At 40.5% G+C, this 18,721-nt stretch overlaps 1 protein-coding gene and 1 pseudogene across 1 annotated transcript in view; one reads left to right on the top strand and one right to left on the bottom strand.

The window, feature by feature from the left end:
- Positions 1-669: 669 nt before the first annotated feature.
- The window catches only part of Kctd16 (potassium channel tetramerization domain containing 16), a 265,068-nt gene continuing 247,016 nt past the window's right edge, over positions 670-18,721 (top strand). The window contains exon 1 of the mRNA XM_027398004.2: positions 670-1,501. Within this exon, the coding sequence (XP_027253805.2) occupies positions 670-1,501 (832 nt within the window). The remainder of the gene's footprint in view (positions 1,502-18,721) is intronic.
- On the bottom strand, positions 16,788-17,527 carry LOC113833689 (annotated as a pseudogene).

Genomic DNA, 18,721 nt, shown 5'->3' with positions numbered 1-18,721 from the left:
CTTGACTGCTTTCTCGGTCCTGCCCAAAAAACGGAGCTCTTTGGAAGTTGAAAATTGCGTATGCCTTTTACATCAGATTTACAAACAGGATCGATTTGAGCAGCAGTTGGCTGGAGACAGTGGCGTAAGGATAAACTTAAAGACAGTGCAGTCTGAGGCAAGCACTAACTCAATCAGGTAAGGAGTGACTAAAGTCAATAGTTACAGGCTGCTTATGTAAAAATATTCTCCTCCCTGTCGTTTTCCCTCCCTCTTTCCTTCTCTCCCTCTCTCCTCTCCCTAGAGGTCTCTTCTTTTCTGACTCACTCTGGATCCGAGGAAATAATTTCTCTCTTTTTCCCTCAGACAGACCTCTGAGTAACTGGACACTTGGCCTTCTTGCCTAGCCAGCCTAATGGAAGATCGAATGCAGACAAACTGATTATTATATTCTGTGAAGTGGTAGCTCTCTACCAGACGGCTTTAAACTTCCTGTCCAGCATCACTTCACCTGTGGACTCCCCTAAAATTTGCTTTGTTGGGGGAATAAAGAGCAAAAGCGGGGTAAAAGGAGGTCATTTTGAACAACTTAGCACCTCTTCCCTCCCTTACGATTGGATGCAAAGCCTGAGGCTGTAAACTCCGTTGGATTGCACCTTTAAGTCCAGGAAGCTGCAGAAGGAAGAGACAATGGCTCTTAGTGGGAACTGTAGTCGTTATTATCCGCGGGATCAAGGGGCTGCAGTTCCCAACTCCTTCCCCGAAGTCATAGAGCTGAACGTTGGGGGCCAGGTGTACTTCACCCGCCATTCCACATTAATAAGCATCCCCCATTCCCTCTTATGGAAAATGTTTTCCCCAAAGAGAGACAACGCTAACGATCTAGCCAAGGACTCCAAGGGAAGGTTTTTCATCGACAGAGATGGCTTCTTATTCCGTTATATTCTGGACTTTCTCAGGGACAGGCAGGTAGTCCTGCCTGATCACTTTCCAGAACGGGGAAGGCTGAAAAGAGAGGCTGAGTATTTCCAGCTCCCTGACCTCGTCAAACTCCTGGCCCCCGAGGAAGTCAAGCAAAGCCCGGATGAATTCTGCCACAGTGACTTTGAGGATGGCTCCCAAGGAAGCGACACAAGAATCTGCCCCCCCTCTTCACTGCTCCCTCATGACCGCAAGTGGGGTTTTATTACTGTGGGTTACAGGGGATCCTGTACCTTGGGCAGAGAGGGGCAAGCAGATGCCAAGTTTCGGAGAGTTCCCCGGATTTTGGTTTGCGGAAGGATTTCCTTGGCAAAGGAAGTCTTTGGAGAAACTCTGAATGAAAGCAGAGACCCAGACCGAGCCCCAGAAAGATACACCTCCAGATTTTATCTCAAGTTCAAACACCTGGAAAGAGCTTTTGACATGTTGTCAGAGTGTGGATTCCACATGGTGGCCTGTAACTCCTCGGTGACAGCGTCTTTTGTCAATCAGTACACAGAGGACAAGATCTGGTCCAGCTATACCGAATACGTCTTCTATCGTAAGTAGGAAGGCTTCCATTTATTTTTGTGTATTCGACTTCTCTTCGCAGATGTATGTGGTTTCTTGTTTTGTTAGGGTCTAAGAATACTGGTTTGTGATTGCAGCTGTGCTACAATTCAGGTCTTGTTCCTTACCGGATCCAGGAGGAATCTTCTTTTTTCCAATGAGGTCACAGGATAGTTACACTTCAAAATTTAGAAGGGACCAATGATGCTGTCAGAGTTTGTAAAGAAGCATGTGTGACTTTTTTCTAGATAGTGACTTGTGAAGATGAGATTACTGATAGAGCTTGGCTGCTGGTTCACAGGGTTTGGAGTTTTGCAGTCAGTCTGGAAGAAGGCCTACTGCCAGTCCTATCAGCTAAACTCTTGAGGTCTGTGAATCTGATTGTTAGAGGCTTGCTTTCATTACTGGCTTTCAGAACACAAATGGGCTCTGTACAGAGTGACGTGGTTTTGGCTAGATGGCAGTACAGACTGCTGAAAAGCCCCCGCTTCCCCCAGGTCTGAAATCCACTGTTATAGGCTTTGCAAATCTGTTGTTTGGTTTTTTTAATATTTCCTACTGAGACTGCAGTTGCATTGCAGGCTTAATTAAGCTGAACTTCGTTTAAGTTCCACCTAAAAGGAACTAGATCCCTGAGAATTGCCAATCACATGGAAGCCCCTGAGATCCTGAGATGATAGAATTCCTGACATTAAAAAAAAATCATTATGTGTATGTGAGGTGATGTGATCATCAGAACCTTTCAAGTAGGGCTCTCCAAGTCTGTTCTTTTGCTTAAATGGAGACTTATGGTGTGGACAGCCTTATTTTATGGAAGGGCATTGTGAAATACAGCCATTGGTCTTTGGAGGAAAAACAGTAAATTGGGATATATGGTGTGATGCTTGATTTAACTGCTGATTTTCGACAGGATTTGGGTTTGGATGTTGAGTTCATTCCACAAAGATTTCGTTCTCAGTGTTAGCACCACATTTCCTTTTGATGATTTTTTTTTTTCAAGACAGGGTTTCCCTGTGTAGCTTTGAAATCTGTCTTTAAGAACTAACTCTTGTAGACCATGCTGGTCTCGAACTCACAGAGATCTGCCTGACCCTGCCTCCTAAGTGCTGGGATTTAAGGCATACATCACCACTGCCTGGCTCCTTCTGCTGATTTTAAAGCAACTTCAGAACTCAGGATTAAGATATCTACATTTGTTTAAACATACAGGGAAGACAAAGTTTCTTGGACCAGGCTTTGCCTATAGCTGTGTTTCTCCATTTGGAGTTTGTGCAGGTAGAGAAGCCAATGGAATGTGGAATTTTTCCAGACTGGGTCATCACATATCTATTCAGAATTTAGGATGTGTGGATTACATGGGTGAGATGGCACATGAGGAAAAATTAAATCAACCCCAGGAGCATATTTATTTGTATGGAATAGCAAGCATTATTGGTCCTGTGACATTAATGTAGCCTTTGCAATCAGTATCTTCATTTAGGCCAGAGCTTAATCAACAAATACTCATTTCTTCTGTCTGGAAAAGTTCCTATGGATACAGAGATTAGATTCTAGATTTTATACCTTCTGCAAGGGCCTGACACTGTCTGTAATCCTGTAGAACATATGTCTTCTTCTCTTCTTCAAACTTTGGGGGAAAACATTCTTTAAAGACAGTTCCAATACAGGTTTGTACACTTGACTTTTAATCATTTACCCACCCAATTTGTGCATTTAACATCTAGGTCAGTGGTGTTTCTATATTCATCAAGGGCATATCTGTCTGTTACCATGTCCTCTTTAGAATGTTCTGGAAATGTTCCAGTCTCATGATCATGTAATTGCTGCTTCTTTTGTTGAGCTCTTGAGCAGTAGTTTGCTCTCCATATCTCTATGGATAGGCTAGCACAAACACACAGGAGCTTCATACTAACAGTATATATTTTGCAAATCATAGACTTCCCTTTTGTACTCAACATCCAGAGCTAGGTATTAACTCTTCCTCTGTCTTAGGACCAATAAAACTGACAGCTGGCTTTCTAGGGTGCATAACAGCTTCTGTGCAGCTGCTTAGCCATAATTATTTAATTAGAAGCTGCCAACTGTGCCTATATAAGCATTAATTCATCAAGCTGTTGTGCTCCGCTTAATGGGCCGAAACCATGGGAAGTGCTCTAGAGCAGGGAGTTGACTGCATGCAAAGATCCTTTTCTCAGAGGAACTCATTTTCTTCCTGAACTTAGTGGTAAGTTCACACACACACACACACACACACACACACACACACACACACACACACACACACACACGATACAAGGAACTAACTCTAAATGGTCAAAATTTTAATAACTCAGGAATTGTGTAAAAGCCCATTGCTTGGATCCATGTCACATTAACAAATGAACACGAGGAAAGAATGCATTGCTCTGGTTAACAGCCAAGGGGAGTGAAGACTGCCATCCCCCTTCATTTCCCTGTTTACCTATTTTTCACCCAAGTTTTTCAAGAGTAAAATTCCATGTATCAACAGAGTAGATGGATGCCATTCTTGCCTCCTCTAGCCTTTTATGTGGGCCCAGAAGGGATGGTCAGCATCAGTTAATCCCTAGTGTTTTGTCAACAGACAGTCACCTAGTATCTGTAAGTGTTTAAGGCAGATAGAAGAAATGTAAATTGTCTCACTCAGTCACTAGACAATGAGTACGATAGGGGCATAAAAAACAAGTATCTGTACTAGGATAGACTCACAGAATATTTTACACATTCTTTTGACCTTTATTTAAAATCATGAAAAGGTGCCTTTTCGCCCCATCAACTAAGTCCCACCTCCTTGTTCTTCAAGCAAGCCATAACAGGTAGCATGGTAATAGCAGTCAGTGCTCCCTGGCTCAGGTAGCACTTCCTTTTTTGTGTGTGGACAAATTAGCATCATGTTTAATTATGACTAGAATATTAAAATTTGCTAGGGAACAAATTTAAAATAAATCAGCAAGAATGATATATAACACATTAAGAAACTTGAAAGTTTACACATAACAGTAAAAAATTGGGGGGAATGGGGAACCATATTAAACCCTATGAGAATAACTCTTATAAGCAATCCATAGCCAGAAGGTAGTTAACATCTTTAATCCCAGCATTTGGGTGCCACACACCTTTAATCCCAACACTTGGGAGGCATAGGCAGACACAGAAGAATGACAGTGATTGAAATTTAAAAGCCACTTGCAAGAGGCAGGCTGAAAATCAAAGTGAATTTCCTTTTTGATCTAAAAATAAATATACTCAAGCCTTGGATTTATATATAAAGAGAAATGGGAATATATTATATATTATCCTTTAAAATTTATTTTTCTTTCTTCTTTTTGTTTCAAAGATTTTTTAAAGACTTTTATAATGCCAAGTATGTTAATCATGACACTTACAGTAGGCAAAAGCAATAGAATTTCTACAATTTCAAGGCCAGCTTGATCTCTATATGAGTTCAAAAGCCTGTCTCAAAAACAACCAACCAACCAACCAACCAACCAACCAACAAAAATAAAGAAGTTACCACTGGAAACCTCTTAGTTTTCAAGTTTTATTTTTATGCTATGAAACTACAACAATTGTGGATGAGTATGATAGTGGTAGTATTATGTTACTGTGTGCTTATGATTGTGATTGCCATACCATCCATATTCAGCTCCTGAATTCTTTTCATCCCCCCCCCCCCCCGTGTGTGTGTGTGTGTGTGTGTGTGTGTGTGTGTGTGTGCCAGTCACACCAAGGTCTCATTTAGGCCTGATTACTCAGCTGTTGTTTGTTCTGGGACTCTGCATAGACTGTCATGCTCTGCAGAGAGGAGCTTCTCTGACCCAGGTCAGGCAGGGGGAGCACACTAGTCTTTAGGAAAAATGCCTTTGGGAAGCAGTAGGTCTACATGTCCAATTAGAAAAATGTCAGTAGTATGTTCTTCCTTAAGGCCTGGGACCTTTTTATTTTTTTTTCTTTTTTAAAATTTAAATTAGAAACAAGCTTGTTTTACATGTCAATCTCAGTTCCCTCTGCTTCCCCTCCTTCCTTGCCCCCCATGGGCTCCCTATCCCATCCCCTTTCTGCTCTCCAGGGAGGGTGAGGCCCTCCATGGGGGATCTTCAAAGTCTGATGTATCGTTTGGAGCAGGGCCGAGGTCCTCCCCAGTGTGTCTAGGCTGAATGAGTATCCCTTTATGTGAAATGGGCTCCCAAAGTCCATTCCTATGCTAGGGATAAGTACTGATCCACTACCAGAGGCCCCATAGATTGCCCAGGCCTCTTAACTGAAACCCACATTCATGGGTTCTGGGTCAGTCCTATGCTGGTTTTCCAGCTATCAGTCTGGGGTCCATTAGCTCCCCCTTGTTCAGGTCAGCTGTTTCTGTGGGATTCTCCAGCCTGGTCTTGACCTCTTTGCTCATCACAAATCCTGGCTCACCTTTAAATAAAGTGTCAATTCAGTAACTTAGAAAACAGAGGCCCTAATCTAATAAAATCACAAGTGCACAGAAAGGAAGGAACACTGGCTTTCTAAGGCTTTTTTCTAAGAGCAGGTGGGAAGACTGTCACACATATTTTCTGAGCCCCAAGAGTAACTTCAGGTGAATGTCTGAAAGTGGCCGGTGGGGAGTTGGGGTTGAAAACACTTACTTCTAATAAAACAACATGGCCACAAATAGAGAGCTTAGTTCATAAGATAGTGTTTTAAATGTGTGTATACTCTGAGCCCTATTAATTGTACAAATGGTTGCCAAGTCACCATCTTTTGTACAATTGACTGCACATGGATGTATTTTAACCTTTGTTCTTTTCACTTTGTTTCTTAAATTTAAAGGGTCACACCAACAAAAGGCTCAAATCTCTTGAATACATAATATACATATACATATGCTGTTGATTAAGAAACGACTTTGCTGAAAAGTAGTATATCATGCAACTGTTTCCCACTTAGAATTCAATTCAGACCAAGAACTGAGAAGAAGTGATTTTTATCTACTGTGAATCATTTCTGCAATATTGACCACAAAGCTTCAAGTAAAGGGAGTACTTGCAAAGGAAAACAAGAGGAAGTGGAAGTGCATCTATCCCCAAAGGATGGTAGCTCCTTTTTATCTTGAACACATGGCAGACACCGGTGATAACTTCAGTTTTTATTTCTCACAGAGACACAGCGTTGGCACTTTCAAATGAGGCAGAATGTAGCCCAAATTCTGGGGTAAAGGAAGCTTGCTCTCTGTATCTCTACTTTCTGTGACTTGTTCTCTGCCCTTGCACCTCTGGGATTTTCTTGCTTCCTTGTTGAAGCTCCTTCAGGTGTCAAGTTCTGTCTCCCCATGCTATAACTAGGCTTTGTTGTCAGGAAACCTTTCTGTATTGTCACTACATACAGAATGCTCTCAAGGTCTGCCATTACTTTCCTCAGAAGTATCTGAACATGAGACAACTTTCCATAGTTGTGTATCAGGCAGCCTTTTACCCTGAAAATAATGTTTTTAAGATGTCAGTTTACTTAATTTTTAATTAAAAACAAATCATAACTTATTTAAGTCTAAGGCAATATGATGAAGTCGGCATAGATCCAACGTCAGGCATGTATTGGAGGGCAAAGTACAGAGGGGATGACATCATTTTCTTCTTTTTTTATCATTTTTAATTTGAATAAGAAACAAGATTGATTTACATGACAATCCCAGTTCCCTTCTCCCCCCTGTCCTCCCCTACCACCCCTCCCAACTAAAACCCTACCTATCACATACCCTTTCTTCTATTCTTCACCTGACTTAATCTTTCTGCTCCCTCATGAACTCTGTTTCTTCTTATTTCTTTAAGTTGTTGTGTGCTGAGAAATGGACTCCATATAATAGTTGAATAAGCATGTTAGTCATACATTTTTATACTGTTTTCACTTCTATTCCAAATAAAATCTGTTACCTGGCTTCAATCTCTTGTGGGAGGTGATTAAAATAGCTTATTGCTGGGACTATGACATTATTGAATGAATCCAGCAGCAGGGAAGATGTCAGTCAGTGAGAAGAAAGGAAAGAGGACAAGCCTCTGACATTGCTTCCAAATGTCCTGAAAAGCTGGGTGGTTGTGGAGCACCCCTTTAATCCCACCCAGCACTAGGGAGGCAGAGGCAGATAGATCTGTGTGCGTTCCGAGGCCAGCCTGGTCTACAGAGTGAGTTCTGGACAGACTCCAAAGCTACACAAAGAAACCCTGTCTCAGAAAAAACAAACAAACAAAGACAAATGTCCTGAAAAGTTAAAAATACATATACAGTTGGAAAGGGAGGAATAAGTATTATCCACAGCCTAATGAGGTTTAGATTTTATCAAATAAACTAGAAATACAGAGAGCTGTGAGTGCACCAAAACACTCCTCACATGGAACACATCCCAATGCATCCTAACATAAAATGTGGGGAGGAGAGGGATGGCTGACTGCTTAGATACTTTGAGTTCACATTTCTGAAAGTCTTTCCCTTAAAACTAATGGGTTAGCTCTGCTTCATTATCCACAGCAGCTTTTCTTCTTCGGCCTTTGTTCTAGCTTTTCTCAAATCTCATAGTTTTGGGGTAGTTTGTTAATTTTTTGTTGTAGAAATATTTCAAATGTAAACAAATGCAGACACAGTGTGCCAGAGGCTAAGTCCAAGCATCACCCATCTCTTGGTGGCTGCAACTGTTAGCATGAGGTAGTCCTCTTTCATCTATGCTCTAATTGACCTAACCTCTGGTCTGTTCTGGATAACATTTTGGTAAATACCAGATATTGGTCTTGTGATTCATCTATAGGTACTAGAGCCATTATTTGTATAAGTTAGTGAAATAATAAAAAAACACACACAATACAATTATTGCAAACAAAATCAATGACTTTGGTATCAAATATCTAGCCAGGGTTGAAATTTTCCTGATTTTCCCCCACATTATCTTAGCTGATTTGTGTGAATCAGTGTCTAGATGAGGCACATTCATCAGGTTTAGTTAATGCAGCTTCCTTATGCTCTTTCATAATTTAACAACACTGCATGTAACTTCTGTGCAACCCTTTGATTAGGCACTGTTAACTTGTTAGATGTAGGCATTCAAATTGGTCAGGTCAGTTTCAGTATTTCTGGCTGGTCTTCTTCATTGTTTATAGAAAGTGAATTTTAATTTGCACAGATGGACTGGAAAGCTACTTGTTGGGGAGGCAAAGTAAGGGCAACCTTTTACTGTTAGTTTTTATATTCATTGTATGAATAGATAGCAATGGGGACTTTTCTCTCTGCTTTCCAAGTCCATTGTTTCAACAAAGTAAGCATTATAAAGAACAACATACTTTTCCTTCCAGTCATTCAGGAGAATTCTAGTATTCCATGGTGCTGTCATCATTGAACTAGACTGCTTTTAGGAGTGTAGTGTGCTTCCCAGGGTCTTGGTGCACTGGGTCTTGTTGACTGTGAGTGGGAATCATTTGGGGTGGGAGAAGTCACCTTCCACTCATTCTAATGTTGTATTTGAGCATCCAAGGATTCTTTCAGCTGTGGTGATGGTCCACTGAATTCACCATCTGTTTCCAAGTATTTTCTACTTGTATGTTTCCCAGTGTCATTAACTGGAATCACCCAGTTCTTCAGGAATAATAACCCCAGAATGCATCCCAAGCCTTCATTCTCTACAGTGAACCTCTCTAATTCACTGTAAGTCCTCTTCCCCTCTTCCCTCTCCTTCTCGAGAAAACACTTCCATGTGTTTCCATAACCTTAGATGCTATTCCTGTATGGATCATCGGTGTTGCCTCTCTAGACAATTGCAAGACACTTGAATTGCCTCCTCCCCGCCCCACCTAATAGTCACCTTTGGACTAGTGTCTCTGCTGCAAACAAGGTGAGGTTTTGAAACCATTAATCTGACCACAGCATTTTTCTACTTTAGATCTTCATCACCATGAAGTGATCTTGAGGTAGGTGAGTCTTTACTATGCCTTAGGACCCTATACTTTGTAATGACTCTTTCTTTGCTCTCTGGCCTCTACTGTTCCATTTCACCTGTGTGTTTTAAGATCACTGGAATACATCTCATTAAGTTCCTGGATTTTTTTTTTAATATCTGCTTCTTCATTTTGCATATGATGTTCCCTCTGCTTGGAACCTTGCCTCCACCTGTCATAACCAGAAATCACATTTTTAGATGCCGTTCCTAGACTACTGTTGGATAAGGCATGCCTTATACTTGCCTCCTAGAGCCCTAATTTCTTTTACCATAACACCAATCCTAATATGTTAGTCTTGCTTATCTGCCTGTCTCCCTATATCTCAACTTTGTGAAAAATAGAAACTCTTGTGTTCATCATAATTCCTGGTACTAACACTCAGGTAGGTACTCTGTAAATCTAATTAAAAAAAAAAATGGAAAAGTGCCGACTGCAATGTTCTGCCATGACCATAAATGCTGCTGACTGGGAATACTGTTGGAATAGCTTTTAAAAAGCTATTCCATTGTCAGTTGGCAATGATGTGCTTAACACTAGTTCAGTAGACAATGGTGTGATTAACACTGTAATGGCTAGTAAGCACTCTTCCTAATGTCCATTGAGTACTCCTTTTACATACAAAGTGGAAGTATCACAGGAAGTTCCTCTATTCTTAGCACCTGCCCAGTGATTCCAGCCCCAGGGAAAAGAGAAGAAATTTACCAGCAGTAAAGTCTCCTGTTCTCTTTTTAGCTGGTCCTTCCTGGCAGGAGAAAATTGAAGCTGGTGGGACTGGTGTTTAAGGAAAAGCCCAGAGGAGAATCAGGATTCAGAAAAGTGTGTAGAATTGATGAAATACTCATATTAGGACAGAAAACAGACTGAATACAAAGTGTGTTACGAGACCTGCCTTCTTCATTTTCTTTCTGCCCAAGTGTTCCTTTTACTTTCTTTGCTTTCCGTCAGTGATTATATTCGTTAATGCCAGGGGCAGCCTAATGCTGTGGTTAAGAGCCTGGTGATTGGAGCACAGGTGAAAAGTGTGCTGTTTGTCCTTAAAATAGCAGTTCAAGTTCAAATCTGTGTTTGTTCCCTATTAGTGATGCTAACTTGAGAAATTCACCTTCCTTTCAATCCTTGTTTTCCTTACCTGGAGAGTGGGGTTAAGAACCACAGTAGCTGATTGATAGGGCTGTAAGGCTCAAATGGTTCAAATGATGGACAAAGCACAGGAGAGAATGCCTGGTGCCAGACAGTGTTCAGGATGTGTACCCCCATTCCCCTGGTAATTCTGGAAGGGAATAGTCACAGGGCTTCACCTAAGTAACTTGTCTGCTTCTTTTTGGTAGTTGTCTAGTTTATTGATCTAAGTATGTACAAATGAAAATTATGTAGAAGTACACTTGATAGAAGGACATTCTGACTATTTATTTTGACTGTATAAGAATAACTATAAAGGCAAACCCTACAAAAGACTGCAAATTAAATGTCACAGAGTATCCTATGAATATGAAAGTTTCTAAGTATTAATTAAAAGTAAATGTAAATAAGATTATGTAAATATTTAAAAGAGAGGGAAGGTCTGAAAAATCCAGCAAAGTTATGTTTTTACATTCTGCAATCCACTAACAGTGGCCTTTCCCTCAACTTCATTTCAACCTTTGGCTTTCATAGCCTAGGATAAAAATGCATTGGGATTGAAAGTTAAGAATACAAATTAAATTATAGATTCAGTCTCTACAGAACTAGAATTCTGCTTTTATGAATCTCAGCCTGGAGAGTATTCTTTGTGGTGACAGAAGAAATGGGCATTGAGTAGGCCAGTGACAATGGATCATCTAAATTGTTCTAGAAGGAGAAAGAAGACATTTTACTCCACACAACACAGATCTGTGTTCTGACATGACTGGGAAATGAGCTTGTTGATCAGCATGTGCTACCATGTGACCTATTCAGAAACTGCTCCACGTGAGATAATTCACTCTTTCCTATTTTTATTCAGCCCTATTGCCAGGCAAAAACTTATAATCATTCCCCTGCCCGATGCAGAGCAACCTTTCATTCTTAGGGAATGTGATACAGTGTGCTTATGAACCAGCTGCACTCAGAAAATAGAAGGCAAACCTAAGACTTTCAGGCCTTGGGAAACTGTGAACTCCCCAGTCAACATTGCTTGTCAAGTAAACAAATCAAGGGGGAACTAAGTTCAAGCGACAGAAATGCTTATTTTAAAGGGATCCTGGAGGAACAGAGAAATTCAGTGATCAGAATAATAGAGTTGGTGCCCGTGTATGCTGGGCTGTTGCAGAGGCAGAGGGAGATATCTGAGGAGTTGTGAAAATACTCTGAAGAGAGAAAGAGCCCACCTCATGTATAAAGTCCACGAGTACTGGAGGGACATCATGGGTCACTCTCTTATAGACTGCACATCTCTTGAAGCCATTTTTTCGATAGGCATGTTCCAGCACATTTACACAGCAATGTGATTGCAAATGGAACTCAGTTTTCATTTAACTGATTTCTAGTCAACCAGCTGAAATCTTTTCTTCTTTCAACAGAAGGTACCTTTGTAGAGTTCAGCTTTGTCAGGCTGCAACAGAATGGCGAGGAATTAATTTTGATTTTTCCAAGAAATACATACCTTACACATGAGGATGCTTTGCTTTTCTGGATGGACATTCATGTGAAATGGGGATGTTGTGACTGACAATCTGTAGTGCTTTCTACAGCTTTAGACCTGCTTTTGGAGTTTAAAGTAATAAAATACTTACTGTGTTTGTTTGCAAAGACCTTATTGATTCCTCCTTTGTAAGGGTCTGTCTCATGTAAAGTACCATTTCAAAGGCTTGTCTGCTTGAGGTGGGTAGGAAATGTCAAATCTGCATGCAAAGTGTCTAGATTCTGATTCATGGACTCTTCATGCTAATGATTTTCTAGTACTTCTCCACAATCTGCTGGGGAAATGATTGACAACCTGCATAAACTCCATTGATTGTAATCCTCAGGAACTTCAAACTTTCCTTCATCTGTACCATTTGCGCACACACACACACACACACACACACACACACACACACACACACACACAGAGAGAGAGAGAGAGAGAGAGAGAGAGAGAGAGAGAGAGAGAGAGAGAGAGAGAGAGAGAGAGAGAACCCAGCAATGAAGTGTTTTCTAAAGACACCCTTTCAGTAGAATGCTCTTAGTCATTAGGCTGCCTTAAAAGTCACCTCCATTATTGGTGGAGAGTCCTCATTCTATTGTGTCCTGCCACGATGTGCCTGAACACCCATCAGCTAACAGGAGGTGAGGAAGCTTCTCTCAAGGTAAAACTTCAGCCACATTCAAGACAGCAGACTAGCTGGTAGCCCAACATTTCCATTATAAACTTTATTGCTTTGTATAATAGACTCAGGAAGAGAATAGAAGGTGAACCCATTACAGAGGACCTTGCCTGTGATGGAGCAGAAACCAAGCTGCTAGCCACTGGATCTCACTACTCCGTGCTTCAAAGAGAGAACAAAATCAATGTAGCCCATTTCTGTTCCCTTGGCATATTCATCGTGCCCATCCCCTCTAAAAGCATTTGTCTATTTGTACTGTTCCCCACCATGGGATTTCCATAGTTCTTAAATCTGGCCAGTTTCCTTTGAACTTCAAGATATTGCAATTGTGTCTCCTCTTCCCCAGACACTCTCTTCTTCCTCTCACTACTCTGAATCTTACTCTTCTTTCAATGCCAGGCCTTAGTGGGGGTTTCTTCGAAAGACATCCTATTCTATAATAGCTGAAGTAGTCAGGATCTTCCCAGTGTCTAACTGTGTAACATCTTGTTTTCCTGTTAGCATGATAGGAATACTTACACATCTTTTTATCTGATTCTCTCTCACTCTCCTGAAAGCTTTATCAAGACAGCAGTTTTATTTGTCCTTCTCTTCTGCATCCTCAGCACCTAGTGTAATGCCTCTTGCATAACAGATACTTGGTTATTTTTCTCTATCCTTCACTTGTCACCATGTGAAACTATAATAGAACCCCTCTTCATATAAAGGCCACTGATGATCATAGACACTGACAGAGAAACACACACCACAAATAAAGATCTGGCTAGTACAATACAAACAAACAAAGAAAAGAAATGAAAAGAAAAAGGAAACCTAAAGAAAGTCCCTAGAGAAAGGATTTGAGATGTGGATAGGAGTGGTGATAGTTACTTTGAAAGGTTACTTAACCTCTCCAGCCTTCAGATACCCTAAATGCTTGACATGAACAACAGACCAATCCTTTGTCTCACAAAAGAGTTAGCAGTAGCATGACATGTATTAAGGGATTATGTTGCTTGATTAGATGTTTGTCATTAAGGCAGATTTTACTATAGCTTGACTAAACATCCAAAAAATGTCTCAAGGACAGGCAGCTACAACTAAGGAGAGAGTAAATCTGTTATTTTTGAAAGTGAAGAAGTATTTAAGCATCAATGTTCTGAAATAGGTAAACAAGCTTAGCTAAGAGCACAATACCCCCAGCATGGTGTAATTACAGTATGTGTATTGATATAAGCTTCAGTAGCATACTGTTTTGACTGTACTGAGTATCCCTTGTTTCTTCCATTTGTGTAATGATCACACATAGATAGAACAGATACTGGCCAAATGAAAACAGGTCCCTTATCAAAGCCTCTAGGCCATAATGTTGGATGGGAACTTGAACATTTGGGGAATGTGCTAGGTAATTTTTGTCAACTACACACATGATAGTCACCTGGAAGTGACTCAGCTGTGAAAATCCTTCTATCACATTTGTCTCTAGGCAAGTCTCTGGAGGCATTTTCTTGATTGATGATTGATGTAGAAGGGCCCAGGCAACTATAAGTGGTACCAAACTTTGGCAAGTGACTACCCACACATGCTTTTTCATAACCTCTGCTTTAGCTCCTGCCTCCAGGTTCCTGCTTTGAGTTCTTGCCCTGGCTTCCTTTCATGGTGGGCTACAATCCATAAGCCAAATAAACCCTGTTTCCTCAAATTGGTTTTGATCAGTACTTCATCACAACAATAAATAGCAAACTAGGACAGCAGGGAACCAACTGGATTCACAAAGTCAGAGCATCCCAGCTGGGTAGAGGGGAATATCATAATTTTATGACTCAGTTTCCTCTGAGTCATCAGACTTTAAATGAAGTCCTGGGTAAAAGCCAACATACACAATCTTTTTAGTGGTGCTATTTTGATTGAATTGAGAAGTGAGCATAAGTTGTCATTCCAATTCCTACTTACTTCCTTTCTCTGCCCTTGGGAAAACTCCAGGAAACCTAGAAACCATAGTATTTGGTTTAAAGAAACATGACCAGATACTCCAAACAAATGATAGATTTTCATCCTCTGAAAACATTTAATTTTGCATTTCTATTGGGTTCATCTTCATTTAATTTTCATTTGACATTAGTTTAGAAGTTAGGATCTGTAGGAAATCAAGGAGAAAAGTTGAAGAATTAAAAACAAAGTTAATTTGCTTTTGTCATTGACATTTTTCAAACAAAGCTTACTTAACCACTTAAAATGTATATCTATAACAATGCTGCAATGGTAATTATTTCTATTCATGAGAAGACATGAAGATGGTTTCTAGGGTTCCCTTCATATGCTGCTAATTTGGAATTCTTTTCTGTGTTATGAATAAAACCTAAATTTGTATAATATTCTATAAAATAATATACTATGTATTTCCTGTAAAAAGCTTAAAAATTATGGTAAAATCTTTGGTTACAATGGAATGCTGGGTGGTGGTGATGCATGCCTTTAATTCCAGCACTCAGGAGGCAGAGGGAGGCAGAGCTCTGTGAGTTTGAGGCCAGCCTGGTCTACAGAGCAAGTTCCAGGACAGACTCCAAAGCTACAGAGAAACCCTGTCTTGAAAAACAAAATAAAATCAAAATAAAAAAAACCCATAAAAATGGGCCGGAGAGATGGCTAGGAGGTTAAGAGCAATGACTGCTATTCCATGAGGTCCTGAGTTCAATTCCCAGCAACCACATGGTGGCTCAAAACCATCTGTAATGAGATCCGATGCCCTCTTCTTGCCTGCAAGGGACACATGCAGACAGAACACTGTATACATAACAAATAAATCCTTTTTTTAAAAAAAAAAATGGTGCTGCTTTCTGTCTCTATATTCAGGACTGATTACAAACAAACAAAAACTCTGTTGTGGGATATTTTTTTATTTTTTTCCATTTTTATTTCAATTAGAAACAAGATTGTTTTACATGTCAATCCCAGTTTCCTCTTCCTCCTCTCCTGCCCCCTCCCACTGGTACTCTATCTATTCCATACCCTTTCTGCTCCCCAGGGAGGGTGAGGCCTTCCATGGGGGGGAGTCTTCAGAGTCTGTCATATCCTTTGGCATAGGGCCTAGCCCCCCACCCCCCCAGGCTCAGGGAGTATCTGTTGGGGGTTATTTGAACATAATTTCTCTTACCAGTAGTATTTGTACCTATAAGAACAGTATAAACACTTGCTTGCCACTATAGATATGTTTTCATATTTAAAATATACACTGCACCTTGGACATTTGCTTATTTGTTATGAGAAAGAAAGTTTTCTTGAAAATAACAAGACAGTCTAGTCAAATAATCACTAGTTTTGCTGGCTATTGAAGCCTTCTTGAGTTAAGATAGAAATAAAGGTTAAACATTAGCATACATTTAAACTTGCAGATGTTAACAACATTCATGAGTACTTTTTGTTGAACTTTATGCCAAGTATTATATAAAACGTTTCTTATTTGATTCGGACAAAACCTCTACAATGAGACATCGAGGTTCAGAGAGTTGAAACTTACCAAAGATCACACTTTTAGTAGGTATTTACTGAATTGAAGGACTTCTGTGAGGATGAACCACGTTGCATCTGTCTGGCTTTAGGTTTGAGCAAAGTTCATTAGTTTATATCACTAATGACCTAAGGGTAGACTAGGAGATGCAGAGCAGGGATGGAACAGAACTACAAATTCCTGTCAGTATTATGCAATTTGATAACTGGTATAAGTGTATCTCAAATTTCATTTGCCATGACCAATGCTATTTTGGTATTCTTTTTATTTTTTATTTTTTATTTTTTGTTTTTTTGAGACAGGGTTTCTCTGTGTATCTTTGGAGCCTTCCCTGGAACTCACTCTGTAGACCAGGCTGGCCTTGAACTCACAGAGTGAGTGCTCTGCCTCCTGAGTGCTGGGATTAAAGGCCTGCACCACCACCACAGGGCTTGTTCTGGTATTCTTTTATTTTCTTCAATGTGTGATTATTTATTTGTTATCCTAAAAGACTTATTTTTGACTGGACTCAGACTTAGAAGTAGAAGCTCTCAGCGAAGACAGCCTGCTCTCTTGGCGATCTGTTCCTGGTGCTTTTCTTTGGCTTTCTTCATTCTCTTGGCCAAAAGTTTAGCATATTCTGCAGCCTCCTCCTTGTTTTTCTTTGTTCGTTGTTTCTTCAGAGTAATATGACATCGTTTGTGTTGCAGGACAGCTGAATCTTGGGTGCTTTGGTCCTGGGCTTCTTACCCACTTTGTTTAAAGGCTTTCTCACAACATATTGGAGGATGCTAGCTCTTTTAGGTCCCAACCGACGAGGAACAGTAGTATCTGTCAGTCCAGGAATATCCTTCCCTCTCTCTCTCTCTCTCTCTCTCTCTCTCTCTCTCTCTCTCTCTCTCTCTTTCTCTCTCTCTCTCTCACTTGAGAACACTCAGACTGGCATCCACGATGCATCCTCGAATAGACTTGTGCTTCCTCTCTCCAGTTCTCCTAGGTCTATAGCAAGAACGCCCCTTACTCGACAGCAAGCGCACTCTGCCATGGGTCAAAACACCTTGCTTCATGGGAAAACCTTGTTTGTCATTCCCGCCACTGATTCGGACCACATAACCCTTCCACTCTTCACCCAGAGCATCAGCAGCTACTTCTGTGGCCATGCACTTCTCATAAAACCTACGAAACTTGTGTTCATCATCCACTTTGATGTGTTATTGGCAGCCGGTGGCTGGGAAGGAGATATTCAGGTTCATCTTCACACAGCCGACCTCCTAGGAGGTGCCACAAAAAAGAGCTTGTTCTGGTATGCTTAAATCATGCCACAAACAAGCCAGGAATACCATATGGCAGTGCTGAGTTTTCAGAGCTGTCAAGTAGCTATTCAAGGGAATCCCACATAAAGCTTGAAGTAGGTAGGTGTGTGGATGGTAGAAGGTGTCCCACAGAGATGACTTCCCTTTCAAATCTCAAGTCTTAAGAACATGACTTCTCCATGTTATAGCTTCAGAAATGCTAAAGCAGATTGAGCCCAGGTCTGTGAATATGTCCTCAGTTAACCACACAGAGCTTCTAGGATACAGTCTCTCCTTCCAGAGACTCCCACATAGCATTATTTTTACAGATTTGATTTTCTAGGTGCCACAGATTTGAAAAGGCCCAAGATTTTATAGTACAAAAATGACTTCAGAAACATTTGAAATGTATTATGGAGAATTTATCTTATTTCCCTTCATTCCATTGAACTTCTAAGTAAAAATAACATCTCTCTCTCTCTCTCTCTCTCTCTCTCTCTCTGACATGAAAAGCACTGATGGTTCTTAACAAAAGCAACTTTAAACTTGACTGTCTTGACACTGTGTAAATGACAGATGCAAAATGAACTTCTTATTTGGTAGTTTGTCCTGTTTGTGCTTAGGGAGTTAACAGGGAACTTACTTCTCTGTATTTTATGTTCATAATAGTTCTCCATTACTTTAGAGGCCAGTGTTGCAACCAACACCAAAGAGAAAACTTCATTCATGAGTTTAAAACTAGTTGGGTTTCTTAAAGCACTTCATTCTCAAACCTGGTGGACATCTTAAAAACACAGAAGAAAAAGCAGTGTAGTCTTGTTTGTCTTCATTTCTTATGGGTTTTGCTTTTCCACATCCAACTGTCTGCCTTTCCCTAAAGTTATTGATGCTATTGTATACATGCAAATCAAGAATGTTTGTGCACATGATGTCCTCTCTTTAGAACACCTGGGTTCACCACAACAACCATTTGAAAGGACACCAGGATGGCCTTTCCCATTTTACAGACAAGAAAACTGAGACCTAGGAAGATTCTTACTTAAGTTCACAGCAAATCACAAAACCAGGATTCAGATTCCCTGTCAAGTCTGTCTGACTCCAAGGACTGTCACTGATTTCTGGCTGCTGACTTACAGTGGTTTGCAGATCTTTCCT

Source organism: Cricetulus griseus, chromosome 2, assembly GCF_003668045.3.
Source record: "Cricetulus griseus strain 17A/GY chromosome 2, alternate assembly CriGri-PICRH-1.0, whole genome shotgun sequence".
Taxonomy (NCBI): Eukaryota; Metazoa; Chordata; class Mammalia; order Rodentia; family Cricetidae; genus Cricetulus; species Cricetulus griseus.
This window is presented reverse-complemented; position numbering and strand designations above follow the sequence as displayed.